Here is a 14789-nt window from a genome sequence, read left to right on the forward strand (position 1 = left end):
CTGTTCCTCTCAGGAAGTGCATAAAAAGCCCCAACTAAGCCCCTGAGTGTGGAGGCTGGGTCCCTCTGGGGAGCTTCATTTATCACAGTCAGCTGGAGCCAAGGGGGACTTGATGCAGCCCTTTGACTTCCCAAACAGAGCTCTGCCTTACAGCCGACAGACAGACGCAGGGGGTGGGGGGCGGGCTGTGTATATCATGACATTGCACAGCACATTGCTGGCCCTGGATTCTCCCCAACTAGCGGAGCAGAGACACAAGGCTTGGCGGGGGGGGGGGGGGGGGGGGGGGGGGAGAAAAAGGGGTGGGAGGAGGGTGGAGTTTTTCTTGACCCAAGATCCTGTTTCAACAAGTGACCCTGTCCAGAGAAGGAGAGGGGCGAAGGAGGAAGCTATTTAAAGAAAGCTGGGAAGTCTCCTCTCTCGACTGGTTTTTCCTTTCCTCCTCCTGCGTTCCTTCCATCCAGCCCCCAGCACCCCAGGCTGACGAAAATGGGGAAAGGGGTGAGTAGGATGTTTTGAGTGTGTTTTAAGGGGATCGTGCTGGGAATGGCTTGAATGGGACTGAAGACGACAGTGGTGCTGTGGTAGAAAAAGAAGCGGGTAAACAAACCTAAACTAAACGCCACATTCCCCAAAGGAGAAGTGGGTAAATTCCAGCTACCCGAGTCTGCCCTCAGCTACACGACTGGGGAACGAGGGACTGGAGAACTTCAAAGTTTGAGACAGGAGTGAAGCAGCAACAAACGAGGGGGAACATGGGCATGTATCTTTCTGGGGCTAGTTTGTGCAGCTTGGAGGGCGAGCAGGGCCAGTGCTTAATATGTGCCGGGGCTGAGTGCCAGCACCTGTGGGCTTGGCTGTTCATAACCCCGGCACTTCTGGGCTTGGCAGTTCAGAACCCGGCACCTCTGGGCTTGGCTGTTCATAACCCCAGCACTTCTGGGCTTGGCAGTTCAGAACCTGGCACCTCTGGGCTTGGCAGTTTATAGCCCCAGCACCTTTGGGCTTGGCAGTTTATAGCCCCAGCCCCTCTCGGCCTGGCAGTTCAGAACCCGGCACCTGTGGGCTTGGCTGTTCATAACCCCGGCACTTCTGGGCTTGGCAGTTCAGAACCCGGCACCTCTGGGCTTGGCAGTTCAGAGCCCTGGCACCTCTGGGCTTGGCAGTTTATAGCCCCAGCACCTCTGGTCTTGGCAGTTTATAGCCCCAGCACCTCTGGGCTTGGCAGTTCAAAGCCCCAGCACCTCTGGGCCTGGCAGTTCAGAACCTAGCACCTCTGGACCTGGCAGTTCAGAGTCCCGGTACCTCTGGGCTTGGCAGTTCAGAGCCCCGGCACCTCTGGACCTGGCAGTTCAGAACCTGGCACTTCTGGACCTGGCAGTTCAGAACCCCGGCACCTCTGGGCCTGGCAGTTCAGAGCCCCGGCACCTCTGGGCCTGGCAGTTCAGAACCCCGGCACCTCTGGGCCTGGCAGTTCAGAGCCCCGGCACCTCTGGGCCTGGCAGTTCAGAACCTGGCACTTCTGGACCTGGCAGTTCAGAGCCCCGGCACCTCCGGGCCAGGCAGTTCAGAGCCCCGGCACCTCTGGGCCTGGCAGTTCAGAACCTGGCACTTCTGGACCTGGCAGTTCAGAGCCCCGGCATCTCTGGGCTTGGCAGTTCAGAGCCCCGGCACCTCTGGGCTTGCTGGATCAGTTATGAAAGTAAAAAAAAATGGCTTGAGCCCTGGCACCTCTTTCATTACAACTTAAGCACTGGGCAGGGCCCCCCGCTGCGCCGGGCCTGGTCTCTCATTCCATAATTGCTGTTTCCAATCCACCCCCTCCCCTTCACTGCAGGGAAACATTTTTGCAACCAGGCGAACAATGCGACGGAGGGGACCGCTTACCAAACAGTGTGACCACTGGGTAAACAGCCCCCTCGCCAGGGCTGGGTCAGACTCCAGGTGGGGGTGAAGGAGTTGGCCGGGGCATTGGCCCCGGGGGATTATTTGGAGCCGTAGGCTGCCTTCCAAAAGCAAGATCAGCTCAGCTGTCCTCATGCCACCGCCAGGATCAGAGAGCTGGCTTAGCCAGGAAGTTTGTTTGAATCAAGTGGGGTTCCCCCCTGGTGTTTTCAGCTCTTCGGGAACTTTTTGCAGCTGGCATTAAAAAATACTGGTGCAAGCTGGCTCCACTCCACTGCCCCTTAAACCTCCTTGGCCTCCTGAACGCTGTCGAGACACGAGGGACATTTCGGAAAGAGCAATCCTGCCCAGCCGTCAACCCCCCCTTGCATTATCGGGGGTGGGCTTTGCAGCATTGTGGGGTAGTTTGGGGAGACGGGAGCATGTGCCCCAAATCCCTTGAAACGCAGAACAGAATTCCTCCGACCTGCAACGTGGAACGCCTCGCTCTGCTTTGCTAATTAGTTCCCCAGAAGCTGAAATGCAGAGTAGGTTGATTTATGTATGTCTGTAGAATGGCCAGATCTGTAGGAAATGCCAGAGCCTAGGAACTTTTGTGGAGCTAGGGCTGGAGCATGAATTCATTAACTAGATTTATACACTGCTCCTAACACACGACTCACGGGAAACTGAAAGAGAACATGGGGAACGGGCTATACAGCAAACAGTGTTTAGAAGAAGGATGATGAAGTGACAGTTTAGGAAGGCAGTGAGTAGACTAGGGAACTACCAGTCAGGACTCCCCGTTTCTAGTTCCAGTACTGGGAGGTGAATGGGGTCTAGTGATGAGAGCAGGGATTTGGTTGTCAGGACTCCTTGGTTCTGACTCCAGCTCTAGTAGAGAGTGGAGTCTAGTGGGTATAGCGGCACTGTCAGGACCCCTGGGTTCTTTTCCCAATCCTGTCACTGACTTGTGGTGTGACCTTGAGCAAGCCACTTCAGTGTCACCAACTGGCTAATGCGTATGTCTCCCTCTGATGGGTGGATCCAGGATTGATCAGTTGTGTATCCTAGACCCTATAGTGCTTGTAGAGATTCTCCTCAGGCTCAGATGGCAGGGGGGGTTGTGCCTTGGAAGATGTGGGTTCCGTCCCTGCTGTACTTCTGAAGCCCCATAGCTGGGATGTTCCCAGATGATCACAGGTTTGTTAGAATTTTCATTCACCTTTGAAGTTCCCAAGTGGGAGGCACCATGGAGGGGCAAAGAGCTGTTCACAGAAGGATTCTTTTAATAGTATTTTTACAGCCAAGCAATAATCTTATACAGAAGGGAGAATGAAAACCACATTGCCTGAAAAATAACTCTTCTCTTTAAACAGCTTCAGTGGGGAAAACAATTTCATGTGCCCACAGGAAGCACTCAGAATGGGGGATAGCATGGAGACATGCCTAGGAAACATACAGGGCTAAGAGTGGTCACAACCCTACAATAAGTGCTGCCTCGAGGATAGAACCCGATCTGCGTGTGGGCGCATAGAACTGCCCGCATGGAGCTCCGCACAGGATCAGGGCCTGCAATAGCATTTATCGTTCTTTTATTATCTGGGTCCTTTTGAAGAGGTTTGCCATGTGACGAGCTCTTGCTCTAATGATTAGGGATGGCTGAACATTTTCCGTGGAAATTTATTTTCAGCGGGAAATCAGGTTTTCGACTCAATAAAACTTTTTGTGCAAAGGGTCGGCTTTCCCTGCATTTTCTGGGCCGTTCTTTGTTGGAAAAATGGAACACCTGAAAACCGAAATCTTTTGGCCAAGAACGCACTAATTCCCCTTTTCTGAGCTCATTTTTCGTTATTTGAATTTCTGGTGCAAAAAAGTAATTTTTCCATGGAAAATGTAGGTGGCTGGGGAAACCAAGCCACAGAGTCATGCAGGGACTTGCTTAAGTTCTCACTACAAGTCTGTCACAGAAGTGGGAACAGAACCCAGGAGTCCTGGTACAGTCCTGCTTTGTACCATGGGCATGGTGCAGGTGTATGTAACCTCCCCAAGCTGGGGCTTTACCGCTCCTCATCTGGCCCCCAGCGACTCCCTGTATAGGTCTCTGCCCCACCCAGTCACCTGGAAGAGTCAAGGCACAGCTGGGGCAGTGTGTGGGGGTCTAGGACCTGTAATATGCTTCCGGGCCATTGGCCCCATGTAAATCCCAGCCTGGAGCTCTGGGTCCCCCTCTAGTGTTAGGGATCAGAACTGCAGCCCCAGGAGCATGGCTCCTGTAATGGTCCTGATCCTGTAGCTAGCGCACCCAGAGAGAGACTGGGGGGTGTGGGGGACACAAAGAGCTCAGGATAGGGCCCAGAGCATCAAACTCACCTGTGCCACTGACTACAGACAGGGGCTTGTTCTGCCAGGTCGCCTCCTGCTGCTCGATGGTCCCTCTATCGGGCATCGTTTGGCACTTGGAGGTTGTGAGGGTGGGGGGCAGAGAGCTGGGGAGAGGGCGGGACGGATATTCCCAGAGATATACCAGATATACCATGTCATGGTAATCCAGCCTCTATGACTGAAAGACAGGGGGTCCCACCGGTACTAGCCCAGCTTTGGTGGGACTTTGCTGCCCCCAGTCCAGAGCCCCAAAGCAGGGCAAGGTCCGTGCTGGCTGCTTAGGGGGTGGTGCTGGCGATGGCAGGGGTAGCTGGCTGTAAGTGCCGACTTTAAGCAATGTTTGCCTAACCGTTGTCATTAAAGATCCAAGTACTTATGGCAAGAGGCAGCGTGTTAACCCTGGGGCCTTGCCCACACACAGCTGGGCATGGGGTTCTGTTCCGCTTGGCTGCTGCATCCCACCCCAGAAGGGGCTGCGTTTCGGCAGCTGGAGCAGCAGATCCTGGAAGGTGCTTTGGGGTCTTTGCTGGGAGCAAGGGGTTGTCAAACAGAACAGAGAGCTCCTTAGCAAGCTCCTCGCCGCATGGCAAAGGATCCCAAAGCGCCATGGAAACCACAGGCAGGACGCTGCACTCATGAATCCTGGGACGTGCCAGGACTATTCAGCCCTTTATATGGAGCAGAAAGGAGGCTCTATTCTCCCTTCCCCATTCATGGCCTGAGAGACACTTTCTTCCTCGCTCTCTTTCTTCCTACAGGGGGCTTTTGGCTCAGACTCTCCTCCAGTCTTTGGAGACAGACATGACTTCCCTTGCAGGCCAGGGCCCTCGGGCATCCTTGCTGCCCTGATCCTAAACCCCAGGGAATCGTTCCCTAATTGGATCTGCCTCTCCAAGTCAAATAGGATCCAGTCAAACACGGCCCCGTCTGAGCTGCGAAACTGACCGAGTCGCCCTGGGGACCGGCTGTGTCCCAAGACCGTGCGATCCTGCCTGGACCGGCGGCACCAAACAGTCCTGTAACTGGGCTACCGGGGTCCCCCGGCATGGGCGGAGCCAAAAAAGGCTGGAGATATGTTTGTAAAATGCAAAGGGGGCCAAGGTCGGGGTGATCGACTCTCATGCTGCAGGGCGGAGAGCTGCAGGGGTCAGGAAGGATCCCCCATTGCCTACGTGGGTGGGTGCAGGGGAGGAGGGTGTCGGGGAGGAAAGTCGTATCTCGGCAGCTGCAGAGGTCAGGGTACTGCACGTATGAACCAATGGCCTGTTCAGATGTGGAAGAAGGTGGGTTACTGGATAGAGGGACCAGGGGGTCTGATCCAGAACAGGGGGCTGCTGGGTTAGATGGGCCAGGGGGTGTGATCTGGAGTGGCAAATCCCAGACTCCTTTAAGAGGGTGCACTCCAGCCTCCTACCCCGTCTTCTTATGGAGCCTGCTGACCCAGACCCAGGTTCACGGTGGGAGATGCCTGTGCGTACCCTAGCTTGGGGGCAGGAGGGGCTGGGCTGGGGCTGCCTTTGAAATGGTTGGCTCTCGTTGCACTGCAGTAGATCCCCCTGGGCCTGCACCTGTCCCCCTCGCTCTCACTGTTACAGGCTGTTCCCCGGAGTGGAGCCGGAGGAGAGGGAGCCCGGCATGCTGGAACTGGAGCCAGCGCCCCCAGCCCCGGGGGAAAGGGTTCCGCTTCGATCGATACAGGGGAACGGGAGAGGCCCAGAGCCGGGGGCAGAAACCAGCGGGGCCTGTGAAGAAGGCACCCCCAAATCATAGCTGGGGCCATGCAGAATGCCCACCGCAGTCGTGGCCAGGGGCAGGGAGACATGCTCTGGAAATGCACCATAACGATACATGGGAAGTTGTAGTTGGCAGGCTGGCCGCGTCCCGGGGACTCTCCCCAAATTGTGGCTGCTTTCAGGGTTCCTAACAGTTTCAATGCCTCCCTCCCTTCCCCCCATCGCTACTCCCCCCCCCCCCCCCCCGCGTCGTAACGTGACCCTTTGCTCACAGCGGTTGTTCTTGGCACTGGGGGGACTTTTCCATGACAGCAGAGAGCTGAGGTCCTCTTTATTTTCTGCCTTTGAATAAACGCTGCTTTCCCGGCTGCCTGGCCCCGCTCCCACAAGCTGCGCGCTCGAGTCCCCATCTTTGACACCCACATCACCCGTGGGGGCCCCTGCCCCACTGGGCTCCCGGATGCCCCACCGGCGCGGGGAGGGCCAGGGGAATCATCCCAGGACGTGCCAGTCTCCTCTCAAGCAACCCCTACCCCTCCTCCTGGGGGCGCACAGTAACAAATCCCAGAGCCCCCTCCGGAGCAGCCACCAGCCCAAAGCAGCAGGAACTAGGGAAATTCAGTCTCTGCTTTGGCAGAGTGTCCCTGGGGTGGGTGAAGTCACTGGCATAGCATGCAGGGCACAGTGCTGTCTATGCCAGGGCAGCATTGGCAGGACAGCTAGAGGTCCCAGCCCCCCCGGTTCCCTCCCCAGTGTTGTTTGCTTAGCGCAGAGGGAACTTGGAAGATTTGGGACTTGAGTTCGGTTCCCAAACACCAGCTGTCTCCCTGAGCTCTCCAGGCTGCTGGGCTCACAAACCGGGGCAGGAAGCTCCCGAGAGCAGTAATCCTGATGTGATTCCCACCACTGCCTGTGACCGCTCTGCGTGGGAATGCTGGGATAGGAATAGCCTCTCTCCTGAAATTCTGGCCCTGGGGCTCCAGCGTGGAGCAGAAGCAGTCCGCCACCTGCAGACCGTGGGGACAGGGGCACCGGGAATGCCATCATCCACAGGGCCATGAGCTTTTGCCCATCCCTCGGAGGATCTCAAAGCACTTCGCACTCATGCGCGAGCTGAGCCTGACACCTCTGGGAGGGGAGTCAGGATCATCCCCACTTTGCAGAGGGGGAAACTGAGGCACAGAGCATGAAAGTGACTCGCAAGTCAGTTGCAGAGCTCAGAAGAGCATTTCTAGAGCATGTCTCCCTGCCCCTGGCCACGACCAGGACCCCATGGTGCTAGGTGCTGTACATTATTTATTAGGTGTATTACGGTAGCACCTCAGCACCCCACCCATGCACCGGGACCCATGGTACTAGGCACTGTACAAACACAGAACAAAGAGACAGTCCCTGCCCCAAACAGCTTCCAATCTAAGTGTAAGATGAGAGGCAATTGGAGCAGAGAGACCCACAGACGGGGCAGCCTGAGGAAACATCCATTCTCCTGTTCCTGGCTGTGGTCCCGCTTTTCTGATCTCTTGCATCCAGGCAGGGCAGGGGGGTAGGGGGAACATGACTCCCCCTCTTCCACTTATGCGTCTCGTCTCCCCCAGGCCTGACCTGCCACAGCAAGTGTTGGGGGAGAAAAACCAGGAATCTCTCGGCTCTGCTGCTGGAGAAACTGTTCCCTGGAGACCTGCCTAGGTTTTGTCTGAGGCCCAGAGCATCCAGGGGCAGGACACTTGGGCTGTCCTGAGCTGCCAGGTGGCCAGAGCTTGGTTCTCTTCTGCACTGGTTGCTCTGAAGTCCTGGCTGAGGACCTGGCATGGGGGGGGGGGGAAATGGGACGGACTCTGTCTGCACCGAGTTCATTCCCACTTGCCACCCAACACCTTCTGCCAGGGGGACACTCTGACCCGGTTCTGGATCTGCCAGGGGGTGGCCACGGGCCAGCCAGTCCTGGGCTCCCTGCCTGGTCGTGACCTTCGTGCTGCATGGCTGCCGTGGGTTGGGGTGCTCCTCCTCCCTGCGTCTCTCTCCTCCCTGTGGGTTTGTGTGGCTTCTGGAGTCCCCTGCCCACTGAGGTTACACTACCCCTCTTTCTTCCCCCTTCCCCCCCCCGGCAGGTTGGGCGGGAGTATTCGCCAGCGGCAACCACCTCCGAGAATGGCGGTGGCAAGAAGAAGCAGAAGGAGAAAGAGTTGGACGAGCTGAAGAAGGAGGTGAACCTGGTAAGGATCCACTCCACCCCATGGGCACTGCTGGGGGGCCGGACTGCCAATGCCTGGTGCGGGAGGGACCTTGACCTGTCCCCCCACCTAGGCAGGTCACACCCCCATGCTTATGGGACTGTGAGGTTGCTTTCCCACATCCTTGCTAGATCTCGCTGGTTACCCCTGTGATCAGCACCTAGTGTCAGACACCAAGGCGATAGGAGACAGAAACTGCAGGTGGAAGGATGGATGGATGGATGTGCAGGTGGCTGGCTGCTGGATAGATGGGTGGTACAGGTGGATGGGTGGACAGATTCTACACAATAAATAAAAAGCAAGAGGAAGACCAAGGACAGGATAGGCCTGATACTCAATGAGGGGGGGAAAACAATAACTGGAAATGTAGAAATGGCAGAAGTGTTTAATGACTTTTTTGTTTTAGTTTTCACCAAAAAGGCTAGTAGTGATTGGACATAGTGAATGCCAGTGAAAATGAGGTAGCATCAGAGGCTAAAATAGGGAAAGAACAAGTTAAAAATTCCTTAGACAAGTTAGATGTCTTCAAGTCACCAGGGCCTGATGAAATCCACCCTAGAATACTCAAGGAGCGGATTGAGGAGATATCTGAGCCATTAGCAATTATCTGTGAAAAGTCATGGAAGACCGGAGAGATTCTAGAGGACTGGAAAAGGGCAAACATAGTGCCAATCTATAAAGAGGGGAATAAGGACAACTCGGGGAATCACAAACCAGTCAGTTTAACTTCAGTACCCGGAAAGATAATGGAGCAAATAATTAAGCAATCAATTTGCAAACACCTAGAAGGCAATAAGGTGATAAGTAACAGTCAGCATGGATTTGTCAAGAACAAATTGTATCAAACCAACCTAACAGCTTTCTTTGACAGGGTAACATGCCTTGTGGTTATGGGGGTGTGATGAAGTGGGGGATTTTCTTGGTTAAGCAGTAGATGTGGTATATCTTGACTTTAAAAGCAGCAAAGAGTCGTGTGGCACCTTATAGACTGACAGACGTATTGGAGCATAAGCTTTCATGGGTAAATACCCACTCCGTCGGATGAAGTGGGTATTCACCCACGAAAGCTCATGCTCCAATACGTCTGTCAGTCTATAAGATGCCACAGGACTCTTTGCTGCTTTTACAGATCCGGACTAACACGGCTACCCCTCTGATATCTTGACTTTAGTAAGGCTTTTGATACTGTCTTGCATGACCTCCTCATAAACAAACTAGGGAAAATACAAGCTGGATGGAGCTACTATAAGTTTGGTGCATAACTGGTTGAAAAACCACCCCAGGAGGTCATGGGCAGCAGGCCCTGATGGGCAGGCGCTCTGCCGGATGGGCCCCTTTGGATCTGGTTCTGTTCCCAGGACATTCCAGTCTCTTGCTAGTCTGTGACCTTCCCCCACCTCTCCCCTGGCAGGACGATCACAGGCTGTCCCTGGATGAATTGGGCAGGAAATACCAGGTGGATCTGTCCAGGGTAAGTCAGGACATGTCAGTGTCTGTGGGTTGGTGCCCCTCCTCCACATTGCCCTCGCCCCCCCACTTATCTCCCCCCCACCCTCCCTCCCCATCACCCGCCACTCCCCTCTTGCCCCCTCCCTACCATTCCCCCTCCCCTCTCATCCTCCCCTCCCCTCTCATCCCCCTATCGCCCCTTGCTCCCTGCTTTCCACTTCCCAGGCTGGGCTGCCATCCTGCTCCACACCACTGCCCAATGACAATCGCTGCAGCATCAGCCATCGCAGGTACCCTCCTGCTTCCCCCCCGCACCACCATCTGACCTCAACCCCCTGCCAGATCTTGGGAGAATTTGCCCTCACCCCTCCCTGATTCCTAGGCTCCTGGGTGCAGGTTCTGTGCAGTGTCCGGGCCACTCCATTCACCTGGTGCTCAAAATACAGGGAAGGGTCCCCCCAGAAGCTCCAGTGGGGGAGGGATTCCCCACCCAAAAGCCCCAACAGCCCCCTGGGGAAGATGAAGCTCCTTCCCCTGCAGTGTGGGTGGTTTGGCAGGGTGAGGGAGGGGCTTCCCTCGGGGACCCCCCCAAGCCTGGTTGCACCGGGCAGTGGGGGATTCAGGAGAACTGGACCCCCAGGGCTTTGTGATGTGTGTGTGTGGGGGGGAGCCGTGGGCAGTGGCTCTGTTCCCTTCGCCAGCAGCTGAGTGCACTGGGTCTGGTGTGGGAGGGGCCAACAGTGTGAAATGCCAGAGATACGGGGGCTCCTCCGGCCTTTAGGTGCTTCGAACCCTGGTAGCACGTAACTGGCTCTTTCTCTCTGTCCCTTCCTCCTGCCCTTCCCTTTTGTCGTTCTCTGGGTTCTGTGTCGCTCCTTCGCTCCCCTGCCATCCCTCCGACCCCCCTCTGCCTGGGCAGGGTCTGACCAACACCCGCGCAGCCGAGATCCTGGCACAGGATGGCCCCAACGCCCTCACGCCCCCCCCGACCACCCCCGAGTGGGTCAAGTTCTGCCGCCAGCTCTTCGGGGGCTTCTCCATCCTGCTGTGGATTGGCGCCATCCTCTGCTTCCTGGCCTACAGCATCCAGGCCGTGATGGAGGACGAGCCGGCCAACGACAACGTGAGTCACATGACCTGGAGCAGATCAGACACGGGGCGGGGGGAACCAAGTCATTCTGGCCTGCGTCCCAGGGCTGGGTTCAGCTGGATTCTCCACTCCACACCTGGAGTTTCTGGGTGTTGAACAAACCTCTAAATGGAACCTCACTGAAACTCTCCTGCTTCTGTCCTTCCCCTAAAGCCGCGAGGGAGAGAAATTGGGAGGGGGGGAGAAATTCAGGGGGGACCCTCTGGCCTGAACTTGAGGGGAGCTTGGTCTTATCCAAGGGGTGTGACCTGGTTTTGCATGGCAGGGCCGTAGAGTCTCATCCCAGCCTCCCAGAGATTTGTGAGAATCCGGCCTGGGCGCAGGCTCCAGGGATCTCATCCGTTCGGTCAGCTCTGGGCTTTGATTCACCAAACTCAACCCAGACCAAGTGAGCAGCATCTCCTGGCCGAGGCAGGCAGAGCCGGGGCTGAACTGGTCCCACCTGGACACTCCCAGCATTGGGGGATGGGTGAGGAACGGTTCACTGTCTCTCTGCACTGAAGGCAGGTTCCAAATAACTCAGCCCTGCTTCCTAAATAAGATCTGTAGTAACCGGAGCGGGGCAACTGTCCCACCCCGAGGCTGGTCTCGCCCGGGAGACCTGCAAGTGCTGCAGGGAGCGAGGAGGGGGCTCAGGAGGGGGTGCTCTCCCTTCACTGTCAGTGCTGGCCCCACCGCTCCAGTGCAGTGCTAGGGGGCGCTCTCCCTGTGGAGCCGGGGTGAGACACCAGCCCAAGTCCCAACTACTTGTGATCGATAAGGAACCAACTTTTCATCCCAGTCGGGGTGTTAGCCCCTGGGCCCCGGCCCAACTCCATCTCCAGTAATTACCTACTTCTTCTCACAGGGTCAGATATTTATAATAATAATAATAATGGAGATATCCCATCTCCTAGAACTGGAAGGGACCTTGAAAGGTCATCGAGTCCAGCCCCCTGCCTTCACTAGCAGGACCAAGTACTGATTTTGCCCCAGATTCCCAAGTGGCCCCCTCAAGGATTGAACTCACAACCCTGGGTTTAGCAGGCCAATGCTCAAACCACTGAGCTATCCCTCCCCCCATTTGTCACTTCCTGTCCTAAACTGCTGGGCAGCATCACTATGCGTCTGTTAAGCAGCTGCCATGTCCCACCCCAGGGGTGGCTGCATTGCGGCAGTGGGTGAAGGAATCCCCTATGTCTGAACAGTCTCCTCCTCTCCCCAGCTGTACCTGGGCGTGGTGTTAGCTGCTGTGGTCATAGTCACCGGCTGCTTCTCCTACTACCAGGAGGCCAAGAGCTCCAAGATTATGGATTCCTTCAAAAACATGGTACCACAGGTAGGAGCTCCCCTCTCCCATCCTTTGCACCCTGCTGGCACCACGTGGCACGGGAAGGAGCACCAACGAAGGGAGGAGACTGACCATCTGAATAAAGGCAGCTCAGGCTGGAAGGATCATGGCCAAGCTACAAAACATTGATTGCAACAAACCCACAGCTACCGAGGAGTGCCCACTTCATGGGGGATAGAACCTGGGTCTTCCAGTGCCTAAGGCCCAGTCTCCTGAGCTAGAGGAGGATCCTCACTGACTCCTAGCAATATAGGGCCTATGTCACACAGACAAGCAGTTCTGATTCCATCCAGTAGAGGGAAGAATTTTCCCCTCTAAGACTCCCTTTTGATCCTAAATCTCCTTGACAGGAGAGGCAGACCCAAGCAGCACAAGTGGAATCTGGGTTGGGGACACCTGTAAAGGCTTGGGGCAGGGTCTGGGATTTTGGTCCATTTGGAAAACGTGGGTCCAAGTCCAGTTTCAGGGTGTTAAGGTCTCGGCTGGTCCCTTGCGGCGGGTAACCCAGCCAGTGTGGTTCCAGAGCTCCCTCTAGTGGCGGCCGGGCCACAAATAGGAGTTGATGAGCCCGCGACAGCCATGGGGAAATGGCCTTTTAGCTCAGTAGCAGCTGTCTTTAGACCCAGAGTTCCCAGATTGCATGGGCATGGCGTTGCAAGAGCTGCTGTTGCAGAAATATCCCAGGCCCATCGCTGAGCAAAGGGAGAAGAGAACACAGAGCTGGAGGCTCTCCAGGGATCCCTGAGCCCGTCTGGGGGATCCCCCTCCTCCCTGAGCTGGCAGCGCAGCCACAGGGCCATTTCTGAGCTTGGACGCACCCGTGCTTAGCTTTTGGTTTTGTCCCAACCTCTGAGGCCTCCGTGCTTCCTCCTTCCAGCCAGTCTCTGAAACGCTGCATTGATGGGCTGGGATCCCGCTCTCCCACGGATAGAGTCACCCCACTGAAGTGGAGAGAGATCAGAATCAGGCCTGTGCCATGCCTTGCCTGGCTCTTGGCAGGAGAGCCCACGGGGCAGGCATTGGGGTGGTGGGGACAGAGAAGCAGCTGCAGTGATGGGTGGGCAGCACTTCCCTCTGCTGGCTGGACGAGGGGGCGCAGCTGTGACCCCCACGCACTGTGAGAGTCCAGAACTCCACTGGGAGTTTCACCCGAGCCCAGCAGCAGGCCAAGCCCTGGGAAAGGGTGGGGGTGGGCTCAGGACATGCTGGCGCAAGGTAAACCACATGCACTTGCAGCTTTGCTCACAGCGTCCACTGGCAGGGCCGTCCTGCAGGGCTCCCCACCCGGGGCTGGGACCCATCGGGTCAGATGGGGGTCAGCGGTGCACAGCAGGCTGGGGCGTTACAGGGGGCTCCAGGGGTCGGGAGCCGGGCGCAGTGCTCTTGCCTTTACCTCTCCTTCTGGTTGCGCTGGGCAGCAAGCCCTGGTGATCCGAGAGGGCGAGAAGATCCAGATCAACGCCGAGAACGTGGTGGTGGGAGACCTGGTGGAGGTGAAGGGGGGAGACCGGGTCCCTGCTGATCTGCGCATCATCTCCTCCCACGGCTGCAAGGTGAGGATGGCGGGGCTGTGTCCCGGGCTGGCGTGGGGGCTCCATAGGCTAGAGGAGAGGGAGGCATGGCCGCTATAGGGCAGCCAGTGCCCACTGACTGGACAGATGGACCCTGCTTTGTCGATCTTACACAAAAAGGCTTATGAGGTCTTGCTGCTCTCGTGGCCCTATGAGATCTATCCACAGGGCCATATAGGGGGATATTGGTGCCTTCCTTCTTGGAAGGGCCGCTGCGGCCCACCCCTTGGACTCTAGGGATCCCCATACTGGGGGGCATGTAGGCGGGCCCTGGCTCCTGTCCGATCCCCACGGGCAGCAGGCTGTGTCAGGACAGCCTGGGGGGAGGTCGCAGGGTCTCGGCCCGGCCGAATCTCCAGGTCCCATGTGAACCCTGGGCTCCGCTGCAGGGATGGGGTGAAAGTGGAAGCCGGGCTGTCCCGGTATGCCTGGCTGCAGCATCCCTGTATCCCCCATTGCCAGCCCAAACCCTGGAGCCCTCGGAACCCCCCCAGCCCTCTCTGATAAAGGCCCTAATCCCTCCCCTGCCCCGCAATGATAAGTACCCCAGATCCAACCGTCCCCCCACCAGCTGCTGAACCCCCTCCCCCCTTCCATCCCTAAACTCGCGCGTCCACGTGCTCCCCCCCCACGCCCCTCCCCCAAGTGAGCTGCGTGGGATAAGGGAGCCTGCCAGCAGCCCATGCTCTGTGCAGAAGGCCCCATGTGAACTAGTGCTGAGGATGGGGGGCACTGCAGGGGTGGGACATGGGAGCCCCAAGAGCAGGGGGTTTGTCCATCTGTCTATTAGGGCAGACTCGGGGCTTATGGGCTGATGCCAGTGACAAGGCAGGGGACTGATAATGACTGAGGCAGATTGCCCCCGTGCAGGGCCGGCTCCAGGGTTTTGGCCACCCCAAGCAGCCAAAACCGAAAAAAAAAAAAAAAAAGCCGCAATCGCGATCTAAAAAAAGCCGTGATCGCGATCTGTGGCGGCAATTCGGCGGGAGGTCCTTCACTCCCAGGCGGAGTGACAGACCCTCCGCCGAATTGCCGCCGAATACCTGGAACTGTCGC

The 14789-nt window shown here is 56.9% G+C and overlaps 1 protein-coding gene across 1 annotated transcript in view; it reads left to right on the forward strand.

The window, feature by feature from the left end:
* Positions 1–359: 359 nt before the first annotated feature.
* Positions 360–14789, forward strand: part of LOC128826987 (sodium/potassium-transporting ATPase subunit alpha-2) — a 36049-nt gene continuing 21619 nt past the window's right edge. Inside the window, exons 1-6 of the mRNA XM_054010608.1 lie at positions 360–501; positions 8111–8215; positions 9645–9704; positions 10602–10805; positions 12037–12150; positions 13581–13715. Coding sequence (XP_053866583.1) covers positions 490–501; positions 8111–8215; positions 9645–9704; positions 10602–10805; positions 12037–12150; positions 13581–13715 — 630 coding nt within the window. The 5' untranslated portion in view covers positions 360–489. The remainder of the gene's footprint in view (positions 502–8110; positions 8216–9644; positions 9705–10601; positions 10806–12036; positions 12151–13580; positions 13716–14789) is intronic.

The sequence above is a fragment of the Malaclemys terrapin genome, chromosome 21 (genome assembly GCF_027887155.1).
Source record: "Malaclemys terrapin pileata isolate rMalTer1 chromosome 21, rMalTer1.hap1, whole genome shotgun sequence".
Taxonomy (NCBI): Eukaryota; Metazoa; Chordata; order Testudines; family Emydidae; genus Malaclemys; species Malaclemys terrapin.